This window comes from Phycodurus eques, chromosome 1, assembly GCF_024500275.1.
Source record: "Phycodurus eques isolate BA_2022a chromosome 1, UOR_Pequ_1.1, whole genome shotgun sequence".
NCBI lineage: Eukaryota > Metazoa > Chordata > Actinopteri > Syngnathiformes > Syngnathidae > Phycodurus > Phycodurus eques.
Genome location: NC_084525.1, coordinates 26,109,636 through 26,136,484, shown reverse-complemented (window position 1 = coordinate 26,136,484; position 26,849 = coordinate 26,109,636). Strand labels below are relative to the sequence as shown.

The window sequence follows — 26,849 nt, the reverse complement described above, 5'->3', positions numbered from 1 at the left end:
AAGGTGAATGTTAACAGCTGTTTAATCATCATTAAGCCTGGATTTACACTATGTGGTTCAAGGGACACAATTCAGATTTAATTCTCTCAAGTGGCACAATTGGGATATGTGTCATGGCAGTGTAAAGAGAAAATGCACATGGAATCATCTTTATATTAGAATCACGCCTCTTCTAAATGTGGCTAAAAATCCGATATGCATCCGATACAGATTTTGAACGGTAGTGTAGGTATTAAATAAGAATTGTGCACTTGGTTCTGCAGTGTAAATCCAGTTTAATACACCCTGTTTAAGATACATTACCTTCAATTTCTATAACGTACATACAGTGACAAATTCACGGTGATACAGTTTTTAGCTGCCTGTGTCTTCGGCTTCAGCGCGAAAAACAGGCTGGGCTGACAAGCAAGATGTGGACAATGAATACTTATTTATGAGCAATGTGTTCATCATAACAGAAGATACAGTACTTTGTCCTGTCTAACCAGATAGTGTGTAAACAATCTGTCAAACAGCTTCAACAAACTGCAGTGATGAGTGGACCATAACATGAAACCAGTATCGTATTACCGCAAACAGTGGCCGAGGGCGTTTATTCATTTAAATGCAGATGTGGGGAGGGGCCTCTACTGCTACACATTTGTAGAATAATTAGACAATTCTACTGATATATTCAGAAAAATGTTTTATCACGGTATTAATATCACGATACGATAATTATTGCAGTATTGTGGGAAAGTTCACAGTATCGCTGGAAGGTAGGCAGAAGGTATTGACAGTACAGCTGGGGCGAAGAGCTCGCAGAGTCCTTCTCAATAGGTATTAGTAGTTCCTATGAGTTTCCCCACAGGTTTTTGTGAAAAAGACATCTTCACATTATATATTACCGTATTACCTATCCCTGTCCCTCCAATGTTTACATTCGAATAGAGTACCTCCAAAACGCTATTATCGCTGCAGCAATAATCATGCTATGCTCACTACGGTATGCTATGCCTCAGCGGTGACACACGGAAATCAGGCTCACAGGGCTTCCCAGTGGCAGCTGCCACGAGCCAGGATGCTGGCTTTGCGAAGCGGAGGTCCACGGCAACCACTGCTCTGTGAACATGGAGCTGAACATACCTTGATGATCTGTAGCTGGACTCCTTCGTCGGTCTGCGGGCCCTGGAAGCAGTTACAAATCGTCTCTACTAAGCGGTCAATCAGCCTCTTGCCCGAGGTTCTGCTATCCGGAGCATTGCCTGTGATGTGGCCATACGCTATTAGTTTCTGCCACGGAGACACAAAAAGCATATTTTTAAGCATCGGATCCAGTCAGTATGTTTAGTTGTTGAGCTGGATGTGGTGCGAGCTACCTCGACCAACACATTAAATCAGGCGAGACGAGAACCAGCCATGTCACTTTACTCTTCACCTACAAACAGTGCTTTTACATCAAACAGCCAACCACTCCCTTTGAAGCCAACAACTCCCTCTTACTCTTTCATCTCCTGCCTCTCACTTGAAGATACACATCCCTGGTGAATGTCTCCCTCTTGTGGGTCACTACAGTTCTACTAAAAATGTATAAGTGTCAATTGGTATACAATTAAACATAGACTTTGGCCCGTGTTTTTCTTTTCTTTTTTTTTTTTTTTTTTAACCAAGCCAATATTGCTGGTGTAAAAACAGTGGGGCAAGCGTGCAGTCAGACCAAGGTGATGTCACTAGTATACACTACGGACAAGGGATATTCGATTTTCAGATGAATTTCAGGATGAACCTAAAATGCAGTAAGGCATTGTAACAAATTACACCTGTAAGACAAATATCCCGAAACTTTTGTGAATAGTGTATACTGATTGTGTGTGTGTGTGTGTGTGTGTGTGTACCTGCAGACAGTCCAAAGAGGTGCTAACTATGCGGGGGGACTTTGATTGACAGGCCAACTCAAACGGCAGCACGTATTGGTCAGCCTCGATGTAGTTGACTCTGGGTGGGACCACTGTTCCATCCCTGTGGGGGGGGGGGGCAAGAAAGCGGGTGTCAAAACAGACATAATACGGGGAAACCGAGTTTCCCCACCAGCATAGGCGGCCCCAGGAGTATCGGCAACATCTATGTAAAATCTGCGCTCTGCTGTGACCAGACTCCACTGTTCCAATAATTCTTCATCAGCATCATCAGATTAGGGTTAGGGTACGTACAGGCACTGTACACTGTGTACCTACCTTTGTGCTTAGCAGCAAGCTTTATAATGTACTGTATTTTTATTGGTACATCAATGTTTGATGATCTTTGCAAGCATTAGGGATCATATTTTGTGGTATGTATGGTTTAAACTATTACCATAGGCAGGTATAATTACTTTTATGGGAGCGTCAATTATTTGTGGACATTCGCTTTTCGCAGTACCAAGCCTGACCACAAACAGCTGCGGTCCAAAGTATTGATGCAGTAAAAAAAAAAAAAAAAAAAAACAAAGCTGCTGCAATTCAGTAAGTCAAGTGTACAGCTATTACTTAGTATAGGCCTTTCTGGGGAAAGGGTTTCTTGGCCAAAATAGACAATAAAATGATTTGTTTGTTCAAGTACAAAACAAACATGAATGCTTGAGTGCACTTACTTTTGCCTCTCGAGCTCCGCCTTGATTTCATCTAAGAATAGAAATGGGAAATTAGACAGGATGGGATACTTTATAACTAACAACACAATTATATGGTTTTGATTATAACACTGATGACAGCTTCCGTAAATGTCTAGGTTTGTGAAATAACACATTCAACATCAAAATCTTATCCTTAAACTGGAATTTAATCAGCCCAATATTTGTTAAAAACAATGTGGTTTAGTCACTACATCCTAAAGCAATGCAGGCATCAAGACTTTCGGAAGCTGCTTTCTCTGTGGGCTCCACCACAAACGTCAGCTTTAGATGCAAGGTCTACTCTGCTCAGGTGTGTTTTGTGAGGATGTATACTGTAACACAATAGGCTCATCATAAGGGTAATTGAAAGCCACTTAGGTGCAGCATTTATTTGTTCGAATGGAAGCCATCATTTGAGGAAATGCAGTAGGCCTATACAACAATGTTTTTTGTTATCATGGCTGTTTGTTCTATCCAGCCATTTTCTACAGCAATGATCCACATTCTGGTCACAGGTGACCAGAATGTTTTGGGGCTGTTTTTCTGCAAAGGGACCAGGACAACTGATCTGTGTAAAGGAAAGAATAATGGGTCCATGTATCGTGAGATTTTGTGAAACCTCCTTCCATCAGCAAGGGCATTGAAGATGAAATGTGCCTGGGTCTTTCAGCATGATGATGATCCCAAACACACCACCCAAATAATGAAGGGGTGGCTTCGTAAGAAGCATTTCAAGGTCCTGGAGTGAAAGTCTGTGTTGCCCAGCGAAATCCCCCCTCCCCCACCCCCTCCAAAAAAATAAATAAAAAAATGTAATTTTCCGCTACTCTGGAGGAGATCTGCATGGAGGACTGGGCCAAAATACCAGCAACAGTGTGTGAAAACCTTGTGAAGACTTACGTTTGACCTCTGTCATTGCCAACAAAGGGTATATAACAAAGTATTGAGATGAACTTTTGTTACTGACCAAATACTTATTTTCTACCATAATTTGCAAATAAATTCTTTAAAAATCTGACAATTCTTGATGACTCTTCTTATTCTTAAATGACTTGTTCATTTGCTGTATATACTTGAGTACTGTATACTGACTATCTTCAAAAATATTCTTTGGTCAGGTCATGTATTCTAATCAGTCAGGTCAAACCAACATTACAACATGACAGAAATAATGACTGCTAACTTACTGTAATGAAATTACTTCACACACAAAAATTGGAGAGCATTATTCGACAGAACGCCGGCATGTTTACGTATAACCGTTAGTGCCAGCACTAGCTTGCTAGGCTACATAACGTTTTATTGCCTGCTTGCAAGCCGTAGTGTATCAAAAGTATGTGACCATACCTCAAGCAGTCCGTGAATGAATGTCTTCTCCCGAGCACCGGTGACCACCACCACGTTTTTCCCCATTTTGTTCTTTTTTTCACCAGCACAATACACGCACGAACGATTGTTGTTGTTGTCATCGCCATGGTAACGTGTGTATTTGGTCACGTTTGAGTTGACAAGATAAAGTCCAGTGATCGTAAAAGACGGGATTTGGTCGTATCGGAATACAAGATTTTATTGCAGTAATCTCACATAGTGCAATTGTGAAAGACCAAATTTGTCTTATAATCTGATCCAGGCATTACGTGTTGTCTGTATCAGACGTGTTTTCTGTCCCATACCGCCGTCATTCATTCATTCATTTTCCGTACCACTTATCCTCACTAGGGTCGTGGGCATGCTGGAGCCTATCCCAACTATCTTCGGGCGGGAGGCAAAATACACCCTGAACTGGTCGCCAGCGAAGCAACATTTATTGGCTGTCAGATCCTTACAGTACTACGTCAAAAGATAAGGCCAAGGCTAAAAATAAACCAGCTTTTGGAATCAAATATATTGTACACGATGGCGACACGGAGTAAATGTCTTTTCCGGAGCCGATCAATGACATCATCGCTCGGATCAGCGAATGACGACATGAAAGCCAATCAGCATAAAATGCTAATTATCGGCCGATACCGATCAGATAGGTGTAAAATCTACTTAGCATGCAAGTTTTTTTATCTTCAGCATTATTCACTGAACACAATAAATACATTATTCCATTGTATGACAGGCGGTACGGTGGCCGACTGGTTAGAGCGTCAGCCTCACAGTTCTGAGGACCGAGGTTCAATCCCCGGCCCCGCCTGTGTGGAGTTTGCATGTTCTTTCCGTGCCTGCGTGGGTTTTCTCCGGGTACTCCGGTTTCCTCCCACATCCCAAAAACATGCATGAATTGGAGACTCTAAATTGCCCGTAGTGAATGTGAGTGCGAATGGTTGTTTGTTTGTATGTGCCCTGCGATTGGCTGGCAACCAGTTCAGGGTGTACCCCGCCTCCTGCCCGATGATACCTGGGATAGGCTCCAGCACGCCCGCGACCCTAGTGAGGAGAAGCGGCTCAGAACATGGATGGATGGATGGATATCGATTGGATATATGACAAACACAACATTGGATATAGCAAACAAATAAACAGCTCTTTCCTGTAGGCCAGGCCTAAATCTTATGATGAATTGATAGGAAGAACAAATCGTTATTTTACTATTGAATTATAAAAAGAAAAACCTTCCATCACAGTAGAATATTGACTTGATTTAACTTTATGCCTTGTAAAAATGTAGTACTGAAAATTATGATAGAGATAAAGTGGAGAGTGACATGCGTGACACTTTTCAACACAAAGATGTGCATATCCATCCATCCATCCATTTTCTGTAACGCTTCTCCTCATGCGGGTCGCGGGCGTGCTGGAGCCTATCCCAGCTATCTTCGGGCGAGAGGCAGGGTACACCCTCAACTGGTCGCCAGCCAATTGCAGGGCACATATAAACAAACAAACATTCGCACTCACATTCACACCTGCGGGCAATTTAGAATCTTCAATCAACCTAGCATGCATGTTTTTGGGATGAGGGCGGAAACCAGAGTGCCCAGAGAAAACCCACACAGACAAACTCCACACAGGCGAGGCCGGGATTTGAACCCCGGTCCTCAGAACTGTGAGGCAGATGTGCTAACCAGTCGATCACCGCGCCGCCAAGATGTGCACATAAGAGGTTCAAACGGTAAACTATATTAAATGTTAATTAATGTTCTTAAAGTAAAAGTGTTGAGATTATTCACTTGTTATTTGATAATCTTCAAGAAGGCGTTTAAGGACTTTATTGTTTATCTTCAACTAAAAAGTTTGAATTTGTGAACATTTTATATATTCTAAATCTTTGGTGGTAAATATTAGTAGGCTAACTTTAGCTGTCAGATCATAGTAATAGATTTCAAAAGCAGGACAAAGTGGTCTAAATTACATAAGGGGGTGCGGGGGCGTGCCACGTTTGTCGTGGGCCCCCAAATGTCGAGCTAGTTACGCCCTGGTTCGACCCAGCGCCACCGCCGCTCGGCATGGCAACCAAAGTGGAATTAGCGGCTCGTGCATTAATGAAGAAGGCAGCAAGCTAGCTACAAGAACTAATGTCAATTGTAGGACACATTGACATCGTGATACCAAACCAGGTCCCGAGCGCACAGGCGAAACCTCAGGCCGACGCGCTTTTGCATATTAGTCCGCCGTGGAGTAATATTCAGAAATTACGTGTGCGTGTGGACGGTGGATGTGTGGAATGGATCTATCTGCCAGCGCTGAAGGAGTACGAAACAGCCTATGACGTCAGCGACGGCGACCCCCCCCCCCCCCGGAAAAACGCGTCGGATTTGTACGATTCACGTAAATGGCCTATTTTGAGTTCAAAACGGCGAATTTCGCCAAAAGGCGACTGATTTACATGTATGAAACATGTTTTGTCACCATTCCCCCGTTCAAAATAAACGGAATAATCGTTGAACAAAACTTTTTACTGCAAGCTTCTGGTTTCAAAACCAGTTATCCATCCATTTGTTGTGCTTGTGTAATAATATGACTCGATCATACATTCACAGTCAGTTCACCGTCATAAAAACCCTTCGAGGGAAACCATAACTACTTAACATAACCACGAGAAAAATTAGTTTGACACCCCTGGACCGGGAAGTAGCACGGACGTCACAGTTTCCTGGTGTGTGTGTTCGGCAGCTGTCGGGCTGGCGTGACAGTGCTACGTACCACCCAGTGATTGGTCTGTCTAGCAAACCTAGCCTCGCCTGCTAACCACAACGACGCTGGCGTGCAAATGCCCGCAATGACAGCGGAGTCTGAAGGCCGTTCCACTGAGAAATCACTATCAATAACGTCAGCAGGCGCCACAAGAGACACGACCACTTAGCCGCTAACGCTCGCCAACGTGGTAACTGTATGAAGAATGAATCACCGATTAAAAAGTTCGAACAGATGCGGCTCGTTCTCTCACTCACCCAGCGCCACCTGACAGGCTTTGCGTAGCTGACTGTGCTGACTCCTCTTCACCTCCCGATCGGAGAGGATCTTCTCCAGCGCCCGAGACAGAAACATACTCTTGGTTTTACTATTCTCTGCCTTTAGCTGTTGTTGTTGGTGTTGGTGTTGGTGCTGCTGCTGCTGCTGCTGCATTGCTGGGGTCTCGGTCCCGAACTTGTCTCAGGCCGTCATTTTGGCCAGGCCCCTGCTAGAAAGCAGGTGACAGGAGAAGCCAGCGAAGCTTTTTTTCCTGGGTTGGGGCTAGCTGCGTTTTTTTGTTTTGTTTTTTTGTTTTTTGCTCCTCTTCAGCCCTGCGCGGCCATAACTGCTACCTGTCACATCACGTGATACCTAGCTGGATCGGAAGTGGCGGCATATCCGTGTTGTCGGCGTGGGCGACGTCATATCCGTGTCGTCGTCTGATTTGAATTGCTTTGGGGGTTTTTTGGTTAAAGATTCATCTTTTAATCGTGTAATAAAAGAATAAGGCTATATTATTATAATTATTTGTCCAATATTTATTGCGAAAGCTCCACCAGGTAACGGGTTCCGTTACGTGAAATTATTCGACAGCAATGACGTAATTAACGGCGCGCCCGAGTAGTGTTCGAAAACTACAGTTGTTGTTTTTTTTTCATTTGACTGATCGATTGAACTACAGTACCGTAGTCCGCTACGTATATTCCATCCACGGCATAGCATTGCTTCCCTGCCCTCAATTACTTTGTCATGATATAGATTTAGTTTTTTACAGCTTAAAGTGAGACACATTAATTAAGCACCTTCTGCAGGTCAGTAAATAAAATATCTCAACAATACATTCATAACACTCCTGAGCTTCTATTGAGCTAAAATACGTAGTGGTTCTTACATAAATTAGCAGGGGCGTGCAGAGTACGAACATACCCCAAGTCAAGTCACAACTGGCCAAATAATTAACTGTCCAATGATGACACAAGATGCAAAGGAAATGAAAAGGAATTGAACTCCTTTTTCAATATAAATTAAGATTTTAAATCCTCAGATTTTTTGTCAAATTGGACTACTTTCTGATTTCCTGAGTTTCCTTTGTGTTTTAAGCAAAACAAGACATTATTGCCTATTTTATGACACGTTTGGATCATGTTTGAAATCAAACTCTAACCCAGTCATTCCCAACAAGTGCCCAGTCTGCCCAATTTGAAATCCTAAATCCCACCAAAACCTTAAATCAAAACTCTGATCAACATATGAGGCTCGGATCAATAATTTTCCAAACAATGTTCCTTAAATATGGGAAAAGCAGTAAGTGGATTTGTTTCTTACATTCAAATAGTTAGCAAGCAAGCTAATATACTGGAGGCAACAATATCAGTCTTTCAGCGGGGCTCGCATTTGAGTTAATTGCACATAGAGTATCAAAATGCGAACTTTTGATTTGGAAAGTCTGGAGTGGAGTTGAGTGCTAGACTTTTCACATTCACCGACTCACTCCTCATTATCCCTCCTAATGTTAACATGACCTATTAATTTGTCATAACATTGTCTACATTAACATGTAAAAGAGTTACTCAACTTTTTCGAGCAACCAACATTTGATTGGTTTGATGGCATATGGTGCATTCAGGCGTAGCTCGGAAATGCGTGCTAAAGCATGTTAAAAAGGATTTTAATAGTTTTAATGGCTGTAAAACTGATTTTGTGCGTGTGGGTGAGGGGTAGTAGGAGAAATAAATATTCAGCGGTGCCTTGTTTTCATTTCCATTGGTCCAGCAGTATGTGGGGCGGGATGAGGGCTGGCACACTGCATAAGACACAGCCGCCCCTAAACCGAGCCAATTTTATCATGGCCATAAAATAGGCTCTAACAATCAAAGATTAGTATTATTATTTTTTAGTATTTTGACGAAAGCATGCCGCAGACATATTAGGAGGCCTTGGAACTGCTTTAATTTGTGAAAAAATACAGGTCTTCTTGAAAGCAAGTAAATGTATCCACCGTCTTAATACAGGTTTATTACAACACTGTGTGTGTATAAACATTATAAATATATATAAAGTTCATGTCAATAGGGTATGTGTATCACTTAAATTACGAAGTAGAAAATTAGTGAAAAAAAATACATAGAGTCGATGTCTATGTACATTTGGACTTGTTATTGCGATGCAGTCATTTTGAATGGTGAGATTAGGGATTGAGTTTATTCCCCCCCCCCCCCCAATTTTACGATTTGGAAAGCGTTTGTAACAGAATTTTGAAAATAATCAAATCCGTCGAACAGTTTGGAAAAAGATCGTTCCGGTTCTGAACAGGAAACGGTCAAAATTCCCGCAGATGGCGCCAGAAACCCACAATTTAAATTTACCCATCAGCAGCAGCTCACCAAAATGAACGCAAATTGTATACTTGACACTCAACAGCTACTACTACATATTACATTTTTATTCATCTCAAATCAACAATTACAGGCGTACATCTATTTATTCGTACAGCTTCAGTAGAATCTTAAAAAGTATTCACTATGTGATAAAACAAAAATACGTCATTTAAAGCATCAATATGAAAATACTGACAATCTGCATTACAAATCTATATATAGCATAGCATTAATCTGGTAAGCAAATGCCACAGCCTAATCAGTTCTTTAAAAAAAAAAAAAAAAAAAAAACCTAATAAAATGTTCTGCTTTAAAATAAGAATTCACAGTATGAAAAAAAGTATTTCAAAATAATCAGTTGTTTTATCCAAAACAACATCTCCAGTGGTCAAATACATCTACCATGAGATTTTCTCAAACAAAAATATCAATAAAGAACACTAATACACACAAAAACGTATTGGTTACAAAAAATAAATTCATAAAAAGTGTACAAAGAATATACTCCAGATATAGACATGATTAGAGAATAAATAAGTGTCACTGCAGTTACAATCCGAGTGTCCAGTTAAAGACAATAATTTAACATTTTTTGTTTGTTTTTGTTGGAATGACAGATGCCATCATCGGACTCATCAAACTTTGCGTTTCCAGTCGAACATAATCACAGTCTTGACAGGCTCATTAGATTGCAATCATAAGGAGAAGCATTATGCAATAGTGAAACGTTGTGTGGATGTGTGTAAGCAGGACAAACATCCTTCCATCCATTTTTCTACAGCGCTTTTTCACATTGGGGGACATTGCGGGGCATATATAGAAAGTCACAGTCACACCTTCGGACAATTTAGCGCAGTGATTCCGACCCACTGTGCTGTGGCACATTAGCTTGCTGTGAGAGATCATGAGGTGTGCTGCGGTAAATTATCTAACCCCACTTAATTAAAATTATTATTCATGTACAAATGTATTTTTTGTGCATTTACCTACACCACCAATGTATAGTGACAAGCAGAAAAATTAAATGCTCTTTCACTACATGGCGGATGGGACATGTATGGTAATTAACCAAGTATCAACCTCATCTGACATTTATTTGGTGTTCTCTGAGGTTTTTAAAAGTAAAACGTGCTTTGCCTGAATAAAGGTTGGCAAACACTGATTTAGTGTCTTCAATTAACTTAACATGCATGTTTTTAAAACGTAGGAGGAAGCCAGAACACCCAGAAAAAACATTGCAAGAAAGGGGAAAACTTGCAAACTCCACACAGAAGGTTCTAGCCGAGATCCAAACACAGAACATTTCAACTGTGAGACAGACTTCCTAACCACTTGTCGACCATGCTGCAGGACAAACAAAAACAAAATGAAGACAAACATTGCTCTCATTTCATTTTACATGTGGAGGCTGTCAGATTGCACACAATGACATTTGTCAAATGTCATTCATAAGGATACAGTGTTAAGATGTGCAAGAAACCATAAACATCACTTTACCTCTTTAAAATAGACCAATTTCTATTTCAGTTTTGTTAGCTGGGGTCAAAACTACCTCGCAGAGACAGGCATGGTTGTGAATGTGTTACAGTGTTGCTTTCAAATGTTTCAATCTGTTTCAATCAAATACCCATTATGGAATGCTGTTAATGTGTCTGCTTCTTCTAACAGGACTTTACAGCGAGAAAACCCAATCAAAACTGGGCGAGAACACATCCCGGTGAACTGTGGACCCGCTAGAAAATGACCAAGATACATGTACGGTAGAAAGAGTAAAGGTCCAAGTACTATAGGAGGGAAGATTAACAGAAAGGAAAAGAAAAACAATTTCAATTTGTTTTTCACGGATGCAACAACGGGAGTGGCCCTGATTGTTGTGGAATATGCATGGACAAACAAAAGTCATTTAAAATACAGTGGAGCCTTAAAATGGTTCCGGAATGTTCAGGGAAGAAATATGTCCAACCGTCATCATGAGTGACGGCGCAACTAAATCTCAGTTGAAGAATTAACTCCAAAAGTGTTTTTTTTTTTTTTTTCTTTGGTGCTGTCTTTTGCTTTTGTGATGTCACCACAGAAGGGAACTCGGGATGGCAGAGAGGATAAATATGAAGACCGTCCATCCAGAAATACAGGTAGTGACAAAAACATGGGTCTCTGTCCTGGTTGTGACCATAAATTGATGAAGATAACAATAAGGCAACTAAATGTTTTTCATATACAATATAAAGGGATAGTGATGGAAAACAGGAAAAATACGATCATAAACAGTAGAACCCCAAAAGAACCCCCTATTTTTTACACTTGTATGAGAGTTAATAATTATGTTAAAAGGGGACATATTTGAAGACTTACTTTAATTGCTTCTATGCAAATAATTTTGCGTCTGGTGACGAATTAAACATTAAAGTGTATTTCGTCGGCTTGGTGAGGGAGTGATAATGCAATTCAATCTGTATGGGCGCTCATTTTAATGGTGTGCGTTGGGGGAGTTGTGTTTAGAGTCACAAAAAAAGCTTTCATTGTCTTGGGCCCTTGCTTGTTTCCCACATCCTGGGCTCTTGCTCCCACTAGTACCGAGGTCGCCAGCTTTTTTAAAACTTAGAGCTACTTATTGGGTCCTGATTAAGGTGAAGGGCTACCAGTTTGATCCACACTTCTGAAATTAATCTGTCCAAAATACCTTTGTGCTATTAATAACTAATATTCCTCTGTCAAGACACTGATCATGTTAATGATTTCTCACAATAATCAACAAGGTTGGAAACAAATGTAAACACACAACAACACCTTAAGTCAAGTCAAATAACATATGAGGAGAGAAAAATGGGCACAACAACAGCCGTTTCAACACCAGCAATAGCCCCATTCCAGTTCCAGTCTGTTTGCATTTTAAAATGATCACTTCTAAAATAAATTTGGGAAATCACAATGTCCAATCACCATCATTGGTGAGCTAATTTTAGAACAGGCCTGCAGGCTACTGATGTAGTCCATGGGGGCTACCTGGTGACCACGGGAACCGTGTTGGTGACCCCTGCGCTAGTAGAAGCAAGCGAGCATGAGACAGAAGAGGAGACCGCCAAACTGAGTCAGAAAAGCGCCGGCGACATCAAGCTCAACGAAAGACAGATTCTTCATTGGCTTAGAAACGGGGGGCGAGATGAAGGCTGGCTCACTGCATGATCAGATCTGCCTTTAAAACAAGCCAATTTCACCAAGCCAAGTAATATGCTACCAAAATACGTCTTGAATTCTTGATCCTTAGGATAGTTTGATGAAAGCATGCTTCAGTCATGTTATTAAGACACTTGGGAATTTGGTTAAATTAAAATGAATTTAATTAAATGCACTGTCATATTTAAGGTTCCACTGTACTCTATAAATATATATATATATAAAAACACAGGCCTGATTACTGGAGATTTATAACAGGCCAGTAGCTGACACATTATTATAATCAATCACTTGATCCATCAATATATTAAAAAATAAAAAAAGAATCAGGATGAAAGGCCCAGACCTTCGTCCTTGAATAAAAACATTTTCATTATTACTATTATTATTGCAGAAGGCAGCCTTTGTCATTAATTTCGCTGCAATATTCTTGCGGACGATTGTCGTGCTAAAAAAATAAAAAATAAAATAAAAAATAAAAAGTCTTGTACGGTATATTTCCATGCATGTGTTGCTGGGGAAATGGTCGTCCTTTCATAGGACACATGGGCACGCCGGGGCTCACTTCTGCTCTGTCGAGAAAGCTTAAAAAAATAAACGAGTGCGTCTGGAGGCTTGAAAGAGGTGCAGTACCTGGATTTAGAGGGAGGTTTGTCTATGTTGTGACACCTTTAGTGTGTGTGTTGTGCCTGCAGAGCCTTCGTGGTGCCACAATGGCACACACGCGTGGGCACCGGAGTCTCAGGTCTGGTGTTATACGTGTAAATGTTAGGATGTACAAACATTTAAATGGGCTTTATGTCCAGATTCATTATTAACATGTCATTGTCCTTCTCCGTGAAAGTCAGTGCCGTCAATGCCTGGTCCGTGACTCCCACTGAAAGTGTCTCTCAATACATTTACATGCAGTTTGCTCGAGCTACTGCTTCAGCTGTGAAATAGACTACTTGCGGTGTCATTCACGTTGTGGCTTCAAGCAATTTATTGGCCACTGCCATAGGTGGCGCAATATCCTCTTTAAGCCTCTTTGTGGCTTTTTTCTGGTTGACCTAATCAGTCACAAAACAAATCAAGCTAGCTGGTGGCAATTTAACATGCTGAACAGTGATTTCTGCAGTGTTCTAACTCTGTATGTTTGGTACACTATAAATTACAAATGACATGTTTGTTATTTGTTTTGTTAAGTGGGATGTATGAAGACATGTTCTTCCTGGGTTACCAGCTTCTGAGTTGCAACATGTGAACATCATCTTAGTGTGATCTGGTCCTATTCACTTGTTGACCTGCTGCAATTACAACAATCCCTGTATATTTGCGGTTCACTCTTTCCAAATTTAACTATTCGGTTTTTTTTTGTGCTCTAAGATGCCACGCGATGCTGTCAAACCCCTGTCTAAATATGAATTGGTGTCAAGGAAGTATGTTGTAGTGATATCTCTCAACTGAGAGATGAGCGTTGTATTTTGCGGAGGAGCCAGGTTTAGCCTGGGTTGTTACTGGATGTTATGGAACTTCTTTGCCCCATGCTCCTTTTAATTGAAATCAACTCACCTTTAAGCTATTTATTTTACAGGTAATGTAAGATGAGTTTGAAAATATATTGAAGTAGTTTGAGATCCCAGTTTGTGGTATATTTACGATTTAAACATAATACAGGCAATCAAAATTATTTTAGGGGGGCACGTAAACATACTGAATGTATGGAAGTACTAGTGTGTCTGTGTGTGTGCGTGCGGCTGGTCTACAGTGTTATTACAGTCCCGTCCTCTTCGAGACTCCGCCTCCTTGCGGCTCTGTCAGGCGACGGCGTGGAGGATCCAGCTTTGCTCAGTGAGCCGCTGCTCCCGCGGGCCAGCACGGCGCCATTGACCGCAAGGGGTGGTGGTGAGGCGGACGCTCGCAGGTTAAGGTGTGGCTCGTAGCGAGGCAGCTGCGGCATGCAGTAGTTGGACGGTGTGAGGCTGATGGGCTCTGCGTCGCCCCCTGCCTCGATTACAAGGTCCTCGTCGTCCTCGTCGCTCTCGAGCTCCCCGACGGGGAAGTTTTGGATGATGTGGGAGGGTGCGGAGGTGCTTGCGGCGAGCCCGCCCGACAAAGAGTAGCCGTAGTAGCTGGCCCCGCTGTCCGAGGAGCGTCCTGAGCTACCGGAAGCTGTGCCTCCGCCGCGGACGACGTTGTTACGCTGGTTGGCCGGCTTCACAGTGATGATGAGGTTGTGGCTGTTAGCAATCATCATATCCGTCACTTGGTCCAGAGACTTGCCAGCCACCTCGATGCCATTCACCTCCAGAACCTCGTCATTCACTGCCAAGAGACCGGTGCTCTCCGCCAGGCCCCCGGGAACCATCCGGGAGATAAAAATGGCGGGGACCTTCTCCAAGCCCTGCGGCGTGACCCGTACGCTGGAGCCATCGCGAATGTAGAAGCCCAGAGGCTTTTCCTGGCCGTGCTTGTACAGACGCACGCGTCTGTGCGTCTCGGGCAGGATGTCCACGTCGATGATGGACGAGACGGGACGGAAGTCCCTCGGGAGGCTGATGATAACCGGGGGCTTTTTCCTGTTGGCGTCGGGCCGGAGAAGAACTGCCGAAAGAACGGTGTTTTTCTTTCTTGTCAGCGAATCGGTACCGAAGGTTGTATAATCTGCTTCCTCTGCGAAATAAAAGACAGTAGGAAGTGACAAGAGGAAGGCCACCGTGCAGAGGGGTGATGAAGACAGACCAGAGATGACAAAAGAGCAGAAAGAAGGGACAGAGAATAAGGAACTGTTATTGAACGTTGGTTTATGTTGCATGTCATTATACATGTCATCCATTTTCTATAGGGCCTCATAAAATGAGCTGGCCAGTCCCTGGACTGGTCGCCAGCCAATTAAAAGCAACAACCATTCACACTCACATTCACAACAATGGACAATTTAGAGTCTTGAATGAACCGAATATGCATATTTTTTAATCTGGGAGGAAATCTGACTACCCAAGGAACGAACATATACTGTAGGCCTGTCAAATCATTTCAAGAGAATGAATAATGAACTCTCAGCTTTGGGTGTCCTGCAAAATCCACATTCTATACCAGCCCAGAGCTCTGTCCGTCATCATCACTATCACCCATTTTTACAATCCTCACTGACTAGCTTGTTTTGGGATGATAAATTGATATTCAAAATTTAGAATTGGATTAAATCTCATAATGAGGTTGGGTAGAAGGCTCCATCTTGGAACTACAAAGAACTACAACTTAACTACGTTGCAAAATTCAAAGTAAACTTAAAAGAAAGTTTCTTGCGGGCCCATTTTGAACTTTGAAATAAACAAAGTAAGAAGTAAATATTGTAATACCATTTGTTCATGCCCACGACGCAGACTTGTGCGAAAGTGAACAATGAGGTTCAACAGACTAACTAAGTTACCATGTCAATACTTCTGCCACGCATTATCAAACATTGATTATCACCTGGTTTCTGAAGACCCAAAGTCAGCTGGGATTGAGCGTCACGATGGCTGACTGGTTAGTACATCTCCCTCACAGTTCTGAGGATCCGGGTTCAAATCCAGTCCTCCGTGTGGAGTTTGCATGTTCTCCCTGTGGCTGCGTGGGTTTTCTCAGGTTCTCGCGTGAGGTTTTTGACAGAGTACTTTCTTCTCAAGTAAATATTTGGAGGACTACTTTTTACTTTTACTTGAGTCATTTGTCTAAAGTAACAGTACTCTTACTTGAGTACAATATTTGGCTACTCTACCTACCTCTGGGGCTCAGAAAACTGATGGTTGGGCTGGGATTGACCTCAGCTCTCTGTGCCCCTGAACAGGATAAGGGCTATAAGAAACAGATGGATTTTGAGTGGTCGGCGGCACGGTGGACAACTGGTTAGAGCGTCTGCCTCACAGTTCTGAGGACTGGGGTTCAATCCTCGGCCCCGCCTGTGTGGAGTTTGCATGTTCACCCCGTGCCTGCGTGGGTTTTCTCCGGACACTCCGGTTTCCTCCCACATCCCAAAAACATGCATGGTAGGTTAATTGACAACTCTAAATTGCCCGTAGGTGTGACTGTGAGTGCGAATGGTTCTTTGTTTATATGTGCCCTGCGATTGGCTGGCAACCAGTTCAGGGTGTACCCCGCCTCCTGCCCGAAGATAGCTGGGATAGGCTCCAGCACGTCCGCGACCATAGTGAGGAGAAGCGGCTCAGAAAATGGATGGATGGAGAAACAGTTGTCTGTAAGCTACATTGAAATTCAGTCAACTGCTGTCAGTAGTTGAAAACACTCCTTGGATAGTTTTACAAGCGGCCCATACATTTACAGAGCAACACCCCACGCATCTTTTTGTGTTGTCACTGAGGAGTTCTTAAACACTTTAACACGGTATGGTGACACATTAAGAGCAGAGCAGTTGAAAGGGTGGGAAAAGGCAGGAAATAGCCTCGCTACTAGTTAACTAGGAAAACAGCAGCTAAATATTAACAGCTGTATAACCTCCTATCTCTTCCGTCAACACCCAGCCTGTGTTAATCTCTGTGTGCACGTCTCCAAGTCTTCTTGGGTGACATCCATTCAGGTGGCGGATAAAGACTCCAGCTCTCAGGTCAGGCTTTGAGCATTGTCATTCATTTACTTCTACTTTACTACATTTCAATGCAAAGCAACAGCACCATAAAGAGACATTATGCAAAATGAGTGCAAAAGTGGGTGTTGTTCATGGAGCATTAATGCACGTGCTACACATCTGATCTCACGACTAGGCAACCTTTCATGCTGCACATCCCTCTAATGTTTGCCATGTGAAAGGCTAACCCTGACAATAGGGTGATGGGTGCGGTGACTGCACTGTCTTTGTTCTGGTTTGATGCATTTGAGTGCAATGGTTTGTGCTGATGTAGACGACTATGTTAGCCTCTCACGTTAACCAACTAGGCACTAACGAGCTATAGCATTATATATATGTGTATATGTATATACATATATATATATATATATACACATATATATATATATGTGTATATAGTGTCAAAAAAATGTTTTCCCCTTGGTTGCCCTCAGTGGACAGGTTATAACGATGAAACCAAACAAATGCTGTGTGTAACAAGATTCCGCCCCCCCAAAAACAAATATATATATATATATATAATGCTGTAGCACATACAAACAGGTAATATAACAAGAGGCTTGAAATTTAAAAAAAAAAAATCTTTGAGGAGCAGTTTTGCTAATAATTTCAATTGAGGAGCAACTTTCTAATTTTGAGGAGCAATTTTTTGCAGGTTTATCACACACGGACCCGAAGCAGGAGTGTTATTAAACAATAAAAATACAATGATAATTATTGGGGGAATTGAATGTGGGGCTGCAGCTAACGAATATTTTAGTACTTGAGTATCCTCCAAAACCCTGTTCTGTTTGCGTAGATAACCCATTTACAACCTTATTCCTCTCCGATCAAATATGCCACGTTTTTCACCTACATGACTCAAAATGTACCCACTTACAGAGCAGATGGTAGTATACTGGCCATATGTCAAACAGTGACTACACTGAGCAAAACCTTTAAGCACCTTGTACAAACAAAAATTATTTTTAAATATAATTAAATATTGTTTTTTTGCTATTATTTTAATATATTATTATTTTACATGTTACAAAATTATTTTCTAGTTGTTCTTTTAAGTTATATTTAAACTTGAGTTAAGGTAGTTGGAAGTGGACCAATGAAGCAAAGATGGAACTTCAAAGCTGTTTAGACTGCACAGACTGGAGTGTCTTTGAAAATTCAGCTGGCAGCCTGGATGAATATACGGACACTGTCACATCCTATATCAGTTTCTGTGAAGAGGTTTGTGTACCAACAAAATCATTTCGGACATTCAACAACAACAAGCCGTGGTTCACTGCTAAACTTAAGCAGCTTCGCCAAGCTAAGGAAGATGCATATCAGAGCGGGGACAGGGCCCTGTATAATCGAGCTAGAAACCAGCTTACTAAAGAAATTAAAATTGCAAAGAGGATCTATGCAGCAAAGTTGGAAAAACAGTTTAGCGCGAACGACTCGAAATCAGTCTGGCGTGCATTCCAATCGCTGACTAATTACAAGCGACGATCCCCCCAAGCTGAGAACAATAGCACACTAGCCAACGACTTGAATACCTTCTATTGCAGATTTGAAAAGGACAGTTTCACTCCACACACCCACCTGGCCGCACCCGCGACCACAACCACACCTCTGACTTCTGCGTTAACCATCCATGAACAGGATGTGAGACGCATCTTCAAACAACAGAAGATTAACAAAGCAACAGGACCGGACCATGTGTCCCCATCCTGCCTCAAAGTCTGCGCGGACCAGCTCGCTCCAGTCTTCACTCAGATCTTTAACAGATCTTTGGAAATGTGCGAAGTTCCATCCTGCTTCAAACGCTCCACCATCATTCCAGTCCCCAAGAAACCTAGAATCTCGGGTTTTAATGACTACAGGCCTGTCGCTTTGACATCTGTGGTCATGAAGTCCTTTGAACGTCTCGTGCTGGACCACCTCAAGAGCGTCACAGGTCCCCTGCTGCACCCCCTGCAGGTTGCCTTCTGAGCGAACAGGTCTGCGGATGATGCAGAACTTCATCCTCGAACACCTCGACAGTGCAGGGACCAATGCGAGGATCCTGTTCCTGGACTTCAGCTCAGCGTTCAACACCATCATCTGTGAACTCCTTTCAACCAAGCTTCTCCAGCTCAGCGTCGCACCTGCCATCTGCCAGTGGATTTACAGCTTCCTGACGGGCAGGACACAGCAGGTGAGGCTGGGGGAGGCCACCTCATCCACACGCAGCATCAGCACTGGTGCGCCCCAAGGTTGTGTCCTCTCTCCGGTGCTCTTCTCTCTCTCCACAAACGACTGCACCTCAGCGAACCCGACTGTCAAGCTCCTGAAGTTTGCAGATGACACCACTGTCATCGGCCTCATCAAGGACGGTGACGAGTCTGCATATCGACAGGAAGCGGAGCGGCTGGAGCTGTGGTGCGGGCGACACAACCTGGAGCTGAACACGCTCAAGACGGTAGAGATGATCGTGGACTTCAGGAGGCATCCTTCGCCACAGCTGCCCCTCACGTTGTCCAGCTGCCTTGTGTCAACCGTCGAGACCTTCAAGTTCCTGGGAATTACAATCTCTCAGGACCTGAAGTGGGCGAACAACATCAACTCCGTCCTCAAAAAGGCCCAGCAGAGGATGTACTTCCTGCGGCTTCTGAGAACGCACGGCCTGCCACCGGAGCTGCTGAGACAGTTCTACACAGCGGTCATCGAATCGGTCCTGTGTTCTTCCATCACAGTCTGGTTTGGTGCTGCTACAAAAAAGGACAAACTCCGACTGCAACGGACAATCAAAACTGCTGAAAGGATTGTCGGTACCCCCCTACCCACCATTGAGGACTTGCACGCTGCCAGAACTAAGACAAGGGCGTGCAAAATCCTCTCGGACCGTCTGCACCCCGGTCACCAGCTCTTCCAGCTCCTTCCCTCAGGTAGGCGCTACCGATCAACGCAAACTAGAACTAGTAGACATTCCAACAGCTTCTTCCCTCTTGCGATCAACTTCTTAAACACCTAACCTATAATTCCATTACAACAAGCTGGCAATTTTTTGACTTGAGTTCGTTGTCACATTTCTGTGGGGCCAATTATGTATTACTTGTGCACGCACTGTAGTTGTCTCGCCATGCTGCACTATTTGCATATACTGGCCACTCATGCCAGAGTAGCATCTGCTCCATTTGCACACTGATTGAGGAGTATCTGTAACATTTGCACAACCATCATTGTCCCAGATGATCGCACTACTCGTCACTTTAAACCGCATACACTCCTTGAAGTCTCAGCGCCCTTTGCACAATGGTCATTGCACCGGACTATTGCAATATTAGTCGTTTGAACTGCTCTAAGTGCTAGAGGACTCTGCATCTTTTTGCACAATTGTTTTTTGTCAATGTCTTTATGTCCCCAAAGTGTTCTGTAAATTGACTGTTTGTTGTACTAGAGCGGCTCCAACTACCGGAGACAAATTCCTTGTGTGTTTTGGACATACTTGGCAAATAAAGATGATTCTGATTCTGATTCTGATCTTGACAGCACAGCTGGCCTGATCATGGACAATACGGAGTTTCCTGCTCTGTAGAATGGACCTTATAATGACGATTATATATCAAATGAGTATCAACTAGACTTTACACAGATCTGATCGGTATCGGCTGATATTTAGCATTTTATGCTGATCGGCTTTAATGTCATAATTCGCCGATCCAATCAATGACATCATCGCCATCGTGCACAGTATATTTGAATCCAAAAGCTAGTTTATTTTTAGCCATGTCGCGCGTCTTTTGACGTAGTACTGTAAATATCTGACGGCCAATAAAGTTACTTAAAAAAACTAACAAAAAAAAAACATGTCAGCCGTGTGGGACAGACAACACGTAATGCCCGGATTAGACGACAAGACAAATTAGCTCTTTCACGATTGCACACTGTCAGACTACTGCAATAAAATCTTGTATTCCAATACCACCGCATCCATTTGTTTACGATCATTGGGCTTTATCTTGTCATCTCAAATGTGACCGGATACACTCGTTACCGTGGCGACAACAACAAGAGTGGATTGCGCCGACTGTATTATAAAAAACAGGATCCTAATCTTCCAGCCAAATTTGGCAACTATTGGTAATCTCTCGTGTATCATGCACATTTTGTCCCCCCAAAAAAACTTGAAATGTAGATAGATACATGGGTATAGTGAAAGTTAGAAAATTCCTACACAGTGAAATGAGGTATATGAGTAGATGTGTTTTAGGAAAGCCATCAATTAGTTTTAAATCTTGTAATTGATTAGTTTACATCATATTTATGTTCACATTTAAAATGTTATCATGAATCTACTTTATTGTGTGTACGTATTAAGGCTGTGATGCACCCTAGTGTATAGTATTGACACTGCAGTATTATTATTATTCTAAAGTTCACTAGGTCTTTAGTAATGTATGTATTACTGTGGCGTATCCTAGTGTTTAGTTTTAATACTGCAGGTTTAAAGAGATAAATTCCGTCTCCCGTGTGGCCACTGGCACGTGAGCCGGATTGTACAATGTTCCGAAAGCTAGAGAGGGCATGTGCCCAGATAACACGTTCACACCTGGTGCAAGATAATAAAAAAATAGTTAAGACACAACAAAAGCTGCAGAGGGCGAATAAAATAGATTAACATTAACAAAACCTTTAAGCACCCTGTATGCAAGTAACGTCTGGCAATTTAAAGAAAAATGCATCCAAACTAATCAGGAAAAGCTTCATCACGCAACAAGACAATGACCCAAAACACATTTCCAAGACAACAAAGGACTTCATCAGGGGAAAAAAGTGGAAAGTCTTTGATTGGCCAAGTCAATCACTGGACCTTAACCAAATAGAGCATGTACTGTACCTCCTGAAGAGGAGACTGAAAGGAGATATAAACAAGAACTGAAAGAGGCTGCAGTAAAGGCCTGGAAAAGCATTTCAAATAAAGAATGCAACAGTCTGGTGAAGTCAATGGGTCGCATGCTTGATGCAGTTATTGCAAGTAAAGGTTATGCCACCAAATATTAAATGTTATTCACTTTAATTTAATCTGTCTGTCTAGTCCGTTCCAACACGTTTGCTCACTTGAAAAGCGGGTGGCTTCAAACAAAAGGTGCTCTGTCCTGAGTTGTTTAACACATCTAGATGTAAATACCATGAAATGAAAGCTGAAATTCTGAACTTTTATTTCATATTCATGATGGATCTGAAACCCAAATGTCATCAAAAACAAAATAATTGACATTGTCGTTCCAATACTTTTGGAAGGGACTATATTTCTAAACATGCATTAGTTGGCCTGTTGTTTTGTTGTTCAAAGTTGGTTCCTCTCTGCAAAAACACGGTTCCAGCCAGACCTAAGTGACAGGTGTACTGTATCACGAGATCACTTATTTTGATGTTTTGTGACTGCACGACACGATAGTTTAGGAATTAGCATGGCTTCAACTTCGTCTTCGCCTTTCCACTCCTCTTCCTCCCTGCGTAACACGTTGGCAAAAAGCATGGTAAGAACTGCAGCTTATTCGCTACCATGAAAGTGATGATCAGTGACTTACAATGTGTTGACACTGGACACAAACAGAACATTTGCCTCCGCGGGGTGTAATGAAATAGCATGCACCAAGCAGCTGTTCATTGTGGACGTGACGGTACTGTCAGATGCTGGATTTCTTTATTTCCAATACAATCAGTGTTAGGGCCGTAACGAGTCAACGTTCAGTGATTTCCGTAACATTTGGCAACTCTGGAGTAGCCTGCGGGCATCTTCTAAAAAGAGCTCAGCACTAATGGGACATCGTGATTTACTAAGTGTTATTAGTCAATTTAACCTTATACATGTTTATTCATGTAAAAATATTATATATTTTGTTCAATGGAAAAACGTCTTTATTTAACCAAATTTTTTCAAAATAGCCGATTTTAGAGCTGCAATTTAAATACCGTGATACCGTCATACTGCGGTATTTTTGCTCAAGGTTATCATACCTTTCAGAATCTGATACCAACCCATTCCTACTCAAGGCTCAGTTCTTGGACCTCTTTTGTTCAGCCTGTATGCTACCCTTGGGTCAAATTCTTCAGAACTAATGTGGACTACCACAGGTATGCAGATGACACACAGTTTAGATATAGGTGGTGTCTCCAGATGACTAAAAATCAATTGAGGTGTTGTGTCACTGTCTAAAATGAATTACTGAATGAACCTAAATGTCCTTCAATTAAACCACAACAAAACCGAAGTAGATTTTTTTGGCAGTTAAGAAATGAGGATTGCTGTTACCAACTACCTACCTACCGGGAGACACTCTCTCTAAAAACTACAGACTGAAGTCCGAACCCTTGGTGTGCTGATAGATTTCGATCTGATCAGATAGTGGAGTCCAAAGCAAACGCGGCAAAGCAGCATTTAGCTGTTGTGCTGCACACAAACGGAATAAGTTCCCAACATAAGTGAAAACGGCCCCAAGCGTGAATGTTTGTAAGTCCAGGTTAAAAATATTTGTTTTTTTTTTCATGCTTATGATGGAGCATTTTAGAACATTTCCAATTCTTAAATGATCTTTCTTGCACTTGTATGATGTTGTTGTTGTTGTTTTTTTGTGTGTAATTTTAGTAAGGTGTCTTCATTTTCTGTACTTTTGTTTTTAAATGTCTTTTTGCTCTTTGTTTTTAAAAGCATTTAATCACATGAAGGACATTGAGTTACCTTGTGTATGTAATGCGCTATATGAATAAATTTGCCTTGTCTTGCCTATAATATACTTGTGTGTGAAATATGAGGCAAGCATCAAGTTAATACGTTATGGCTATGTTACATATCTCAGATCAATGTTTCAAAATGTTGGACTTTTTTTGTCCTTATAAGGCTGAACATCAGACCAAAACTACTACTGCAGTACAGTCAAGTGGAACCTGAGTTCTACATCCCACAATGCAACGGAGCTTTCGCTTTGCATTGTGGATGTAGCGCCCTTTATCCAGCGAGTGCTCATACCGTGGTGGGAATTGGTACCCGGGCAAACACTCAATGGTGGCAACCTGGCTTGAAACTGCTAGCAAGCCGTGGCTTGTTTCTGCAGCGGGACTGTGCTGCTTTGCTCTGCACTACAAGGAAATTTTTATTTATTTAACTTGTCTCTTGAGTCTATTTTAAGCATCTTTGGGTGTTGAGAAAAGCAGCAAATTTTTTCCCAGATAGCTGTAACCATGGAAAATGTACACAGTACTGTACGCAAAAAGGCTATGACGTTGCATAGTGACTTGCTAACAAACATAGCGTGTTATTCTTAAAGTATACTTTCACTTATTCCTATATTCTACAGTATTTAACCATACACAGATTAAAAAAAAAATGTTTGGAACATGAACAGATTAATTCCAATTCTATTCATTTTGATGGGAAACTACCTTGATATATGAACTGTCGGGTGCAAATTGGGTAACGCAGCGAATTGAATTCATAACCAGAGGTTCTGCTGTAAATGTATTGTGTGCTGAAATGCAAACAAATTGAAGAATATCATCTTAAATGCTGCAAAAGGTGCTAACATCACAGATACAATATGTTCACTGGAGGGGCTGCTGTGGCTTTCACATCTGTCACATGATCAATGCTCCCGCAACAGCAGGTTGAACAGGTGAGCAGCAGTGGGACGGGAGAGGACCAGCACAGATGCATGCAGGCTTTTTGAAAGCAGAGGACAGAGTGAGCAGGAAAGTGTATGCAGTAATGCCGGGAAGCAGGTTGTAACGTTTGCTATAAAGGAACTGAGATGATGGAGGGGACGTAAGCAAGCATATAGAGGAAAATATTGAAATACATAACACTACACAATAAATATTTAGAGTATAAGATAACCTTTATTGGTGTCACGGTGGACGACTGGTTAGAGCGTCAGCCTCACAGCGCTGAGGACCCGGGTTCAATCCCCGGCCCCGCCTGTGTGGAGTTTGCATGTTCTCCCCGTGCCTGGGTGGGTTTTCTCCGGGCACTCCGGTTTCCTCCCACATCCCAAAAACATGCATTAATTGAAGACTCTAAATTGCCCGTAGGTGTGACTGTGCGTGCGAATGGTTGGTTGTTTGTATGTGCCCTGCGATTGGCTGGCAAGCAGTTCAGGATGTACAACGCCTCCTGCCGATGATAGCTGGGATAGGCTCCAGCACGCCCGCGACCCTAGTGAGGAGAAGCGGCTCAGAAAATGGATGGGATGGATAACCTTTATTAGTCCCACAGTGGGGAACTTGCACCATTTCAGCAGCAATAGTGGATATAGGAAATACAAAAACAGCATGCAAGAGAAGACATTTGGCTGCAAATGCATCCGCCATCACCAGGTTGATGTAATGAATACCGTTAAAAGAACAAATATTAAAGCCGTAATTTATTCAGGATTACAATTATAGTGTCATGAGTGTGTTGTGGAACTGAACAGTATGCAGAAATATTTTCATCCGACTACATAACATACTGCAATATCTCTCCCACGGTAATATTATTGACATAATTTTAAAAATAATGAAATTCAGACAAATTGTACTCCAAGTGAATTTCTATAGGTTTGCAGCTCTGCATTCATAGCCATAAATGCAATTTTACTAATGGTTGGCATAGTTTTAGGATTAATATTTGCAGACATGCAAACACCAAAGGCATGAAAAAGGTGACAAAAAAAATTCATAAAATAAATAAATAAAACATGGTAGGGGGGGATCTGGGGGGGGGGGGGATCCCCAGGCCCCCGCAGAGATTTATTTTAATTTTAACATAAATTAAGCAATCTGGAAGACTCTGAACAGTACAATAAGCAAAAATAAATTTTCTTCACGGAGAAAAACATTTATTTGCACCGCTCAACTACATGTTGATGGACAGATTTAAGATTATAATTAAATTTGCCTAATTTCTTTGCTTTTTTGTTTTGGCCTCCAACCTGAGCCAGGCCCATCTCCACCTGAGGCCAGCTTGAAGCTGTGCCACATGAATAGTATCCTCCTCTTTAAGTGCTCCTCTTTAAGCACTTTCATTCTGGAAAACAATTGACTAAAATCATTGTCAAAGGCTAATCCCAAATGCATCCTCCAAGAAAATATTAAGTACAATATTTTTCTGTTTTTATTGGCCATTTCTGAATTTGAAGTCCGTTCATTCTGTGTTGTGACATAATCCCTAACATCGCTCCGTCGCTTAATACATTTAACATTAACATCCGTAAACTAATTAGCAAATTGCAGCCGACCCTTTCGAATAAATTAGAATATCATGGAAAAGTTTATCTATTTCTATAATTCCATTTAAGTTATTTTCATAATTCCATTCAAAATGTTAAACTTTCGCCAGAAGCACCAAAACCTTGTTTGATGCACATGCCATCACAGTGCTTGACTGGCCAGCCAACTCGTCGGATCTAAACCCCATTGAAAATCTATGGGGTATTATCAAGTGGAAAAAACAAAGAACTGACAGCAAGCATCAAGGAAATCTGGGCTTCCATAACTCCCAGGCAATGCCACAGGCTGATTGCCTCAATACCACGGTGCATTGAGGCAGTGATTTAAACAAAGGGATTCCCATCCAAGTATTGAAGATTAACATATCGTTTTGAAAGTACCATATTTTGATTTAATGTGACCCTAATTTCTTTCTTGTTTTTGTCTGCAAAAAGTGAGAAGTAAATGGTGATTT

General features: G+C 42.0%; 2 protein-coding genes across 6 annotated transcripts in view; both read right to left on the bottom strand.

The window, feature by feature from the left end:
• arfgef2 (ADP-ribosylation factor guanine nucleotide-exchange factor 2 (brefeldin A-inhibited)) overlaps positions 1-7,392 on the bottom strand; it is a 53,474-nt gene extending 46,082 nt beyond the window's left edge. For 3 of the 4 annotated variants that reach the window (XM_061685327.1, XM_061685337.1, XM_061685356.1), the window contains exons 1-4: positions 7,009-7,392; positions 2,609-2,639; positions 1,875-1,998; positions 1,126-1,272 (exon numbers count right to left, since the gene is read on the bottom strand). In XM_061685327.1, coding sequence (XP_061541311.1) covers positions 1,126-1,272; positions 1,875-1,998; positions 2,609-2,639; positions 7,009-7,183 — 477 coding nt within the window. In that variant the 5' untranslated portion in view covers positions 7,184-7,392. The remainder of the gene's footprint in view (positions 1-1,125; positions 1,273-1,874; positions 1,999-2,608; positions 2,640-7,008) is intronic. The other variant, XM_061685345.1, reaches the window with a different exon arrangement.
• Positions 7,393-9,398: 2,006 nt separating this feature from the next.
• The window catches only part of pard6b (par-6 partitioning defective 6 homolog beta (C. elegans)), a 38,225-nt gene continuing 20,774 nt past the window's right edge, over positions 9,399-26,849 (bottom strand). Inside the window, exon 3 of one of the 2 annotated variants that reach the window (XM_061685306.1) lies at positions 9,399-15,213. In XM_061685306.1, the coding sequence (XP_061541290.1) occupies positions 14,303-15,213 (911 nt within the window). In that variant the 3' untranslated portion in view covers positions 9,399-14,302. The remainder of the gene's footprint in view (positions 15,214-26,849) is intronic. The other variant, XM_061685315.1, reaches the window with a different exon arrangement.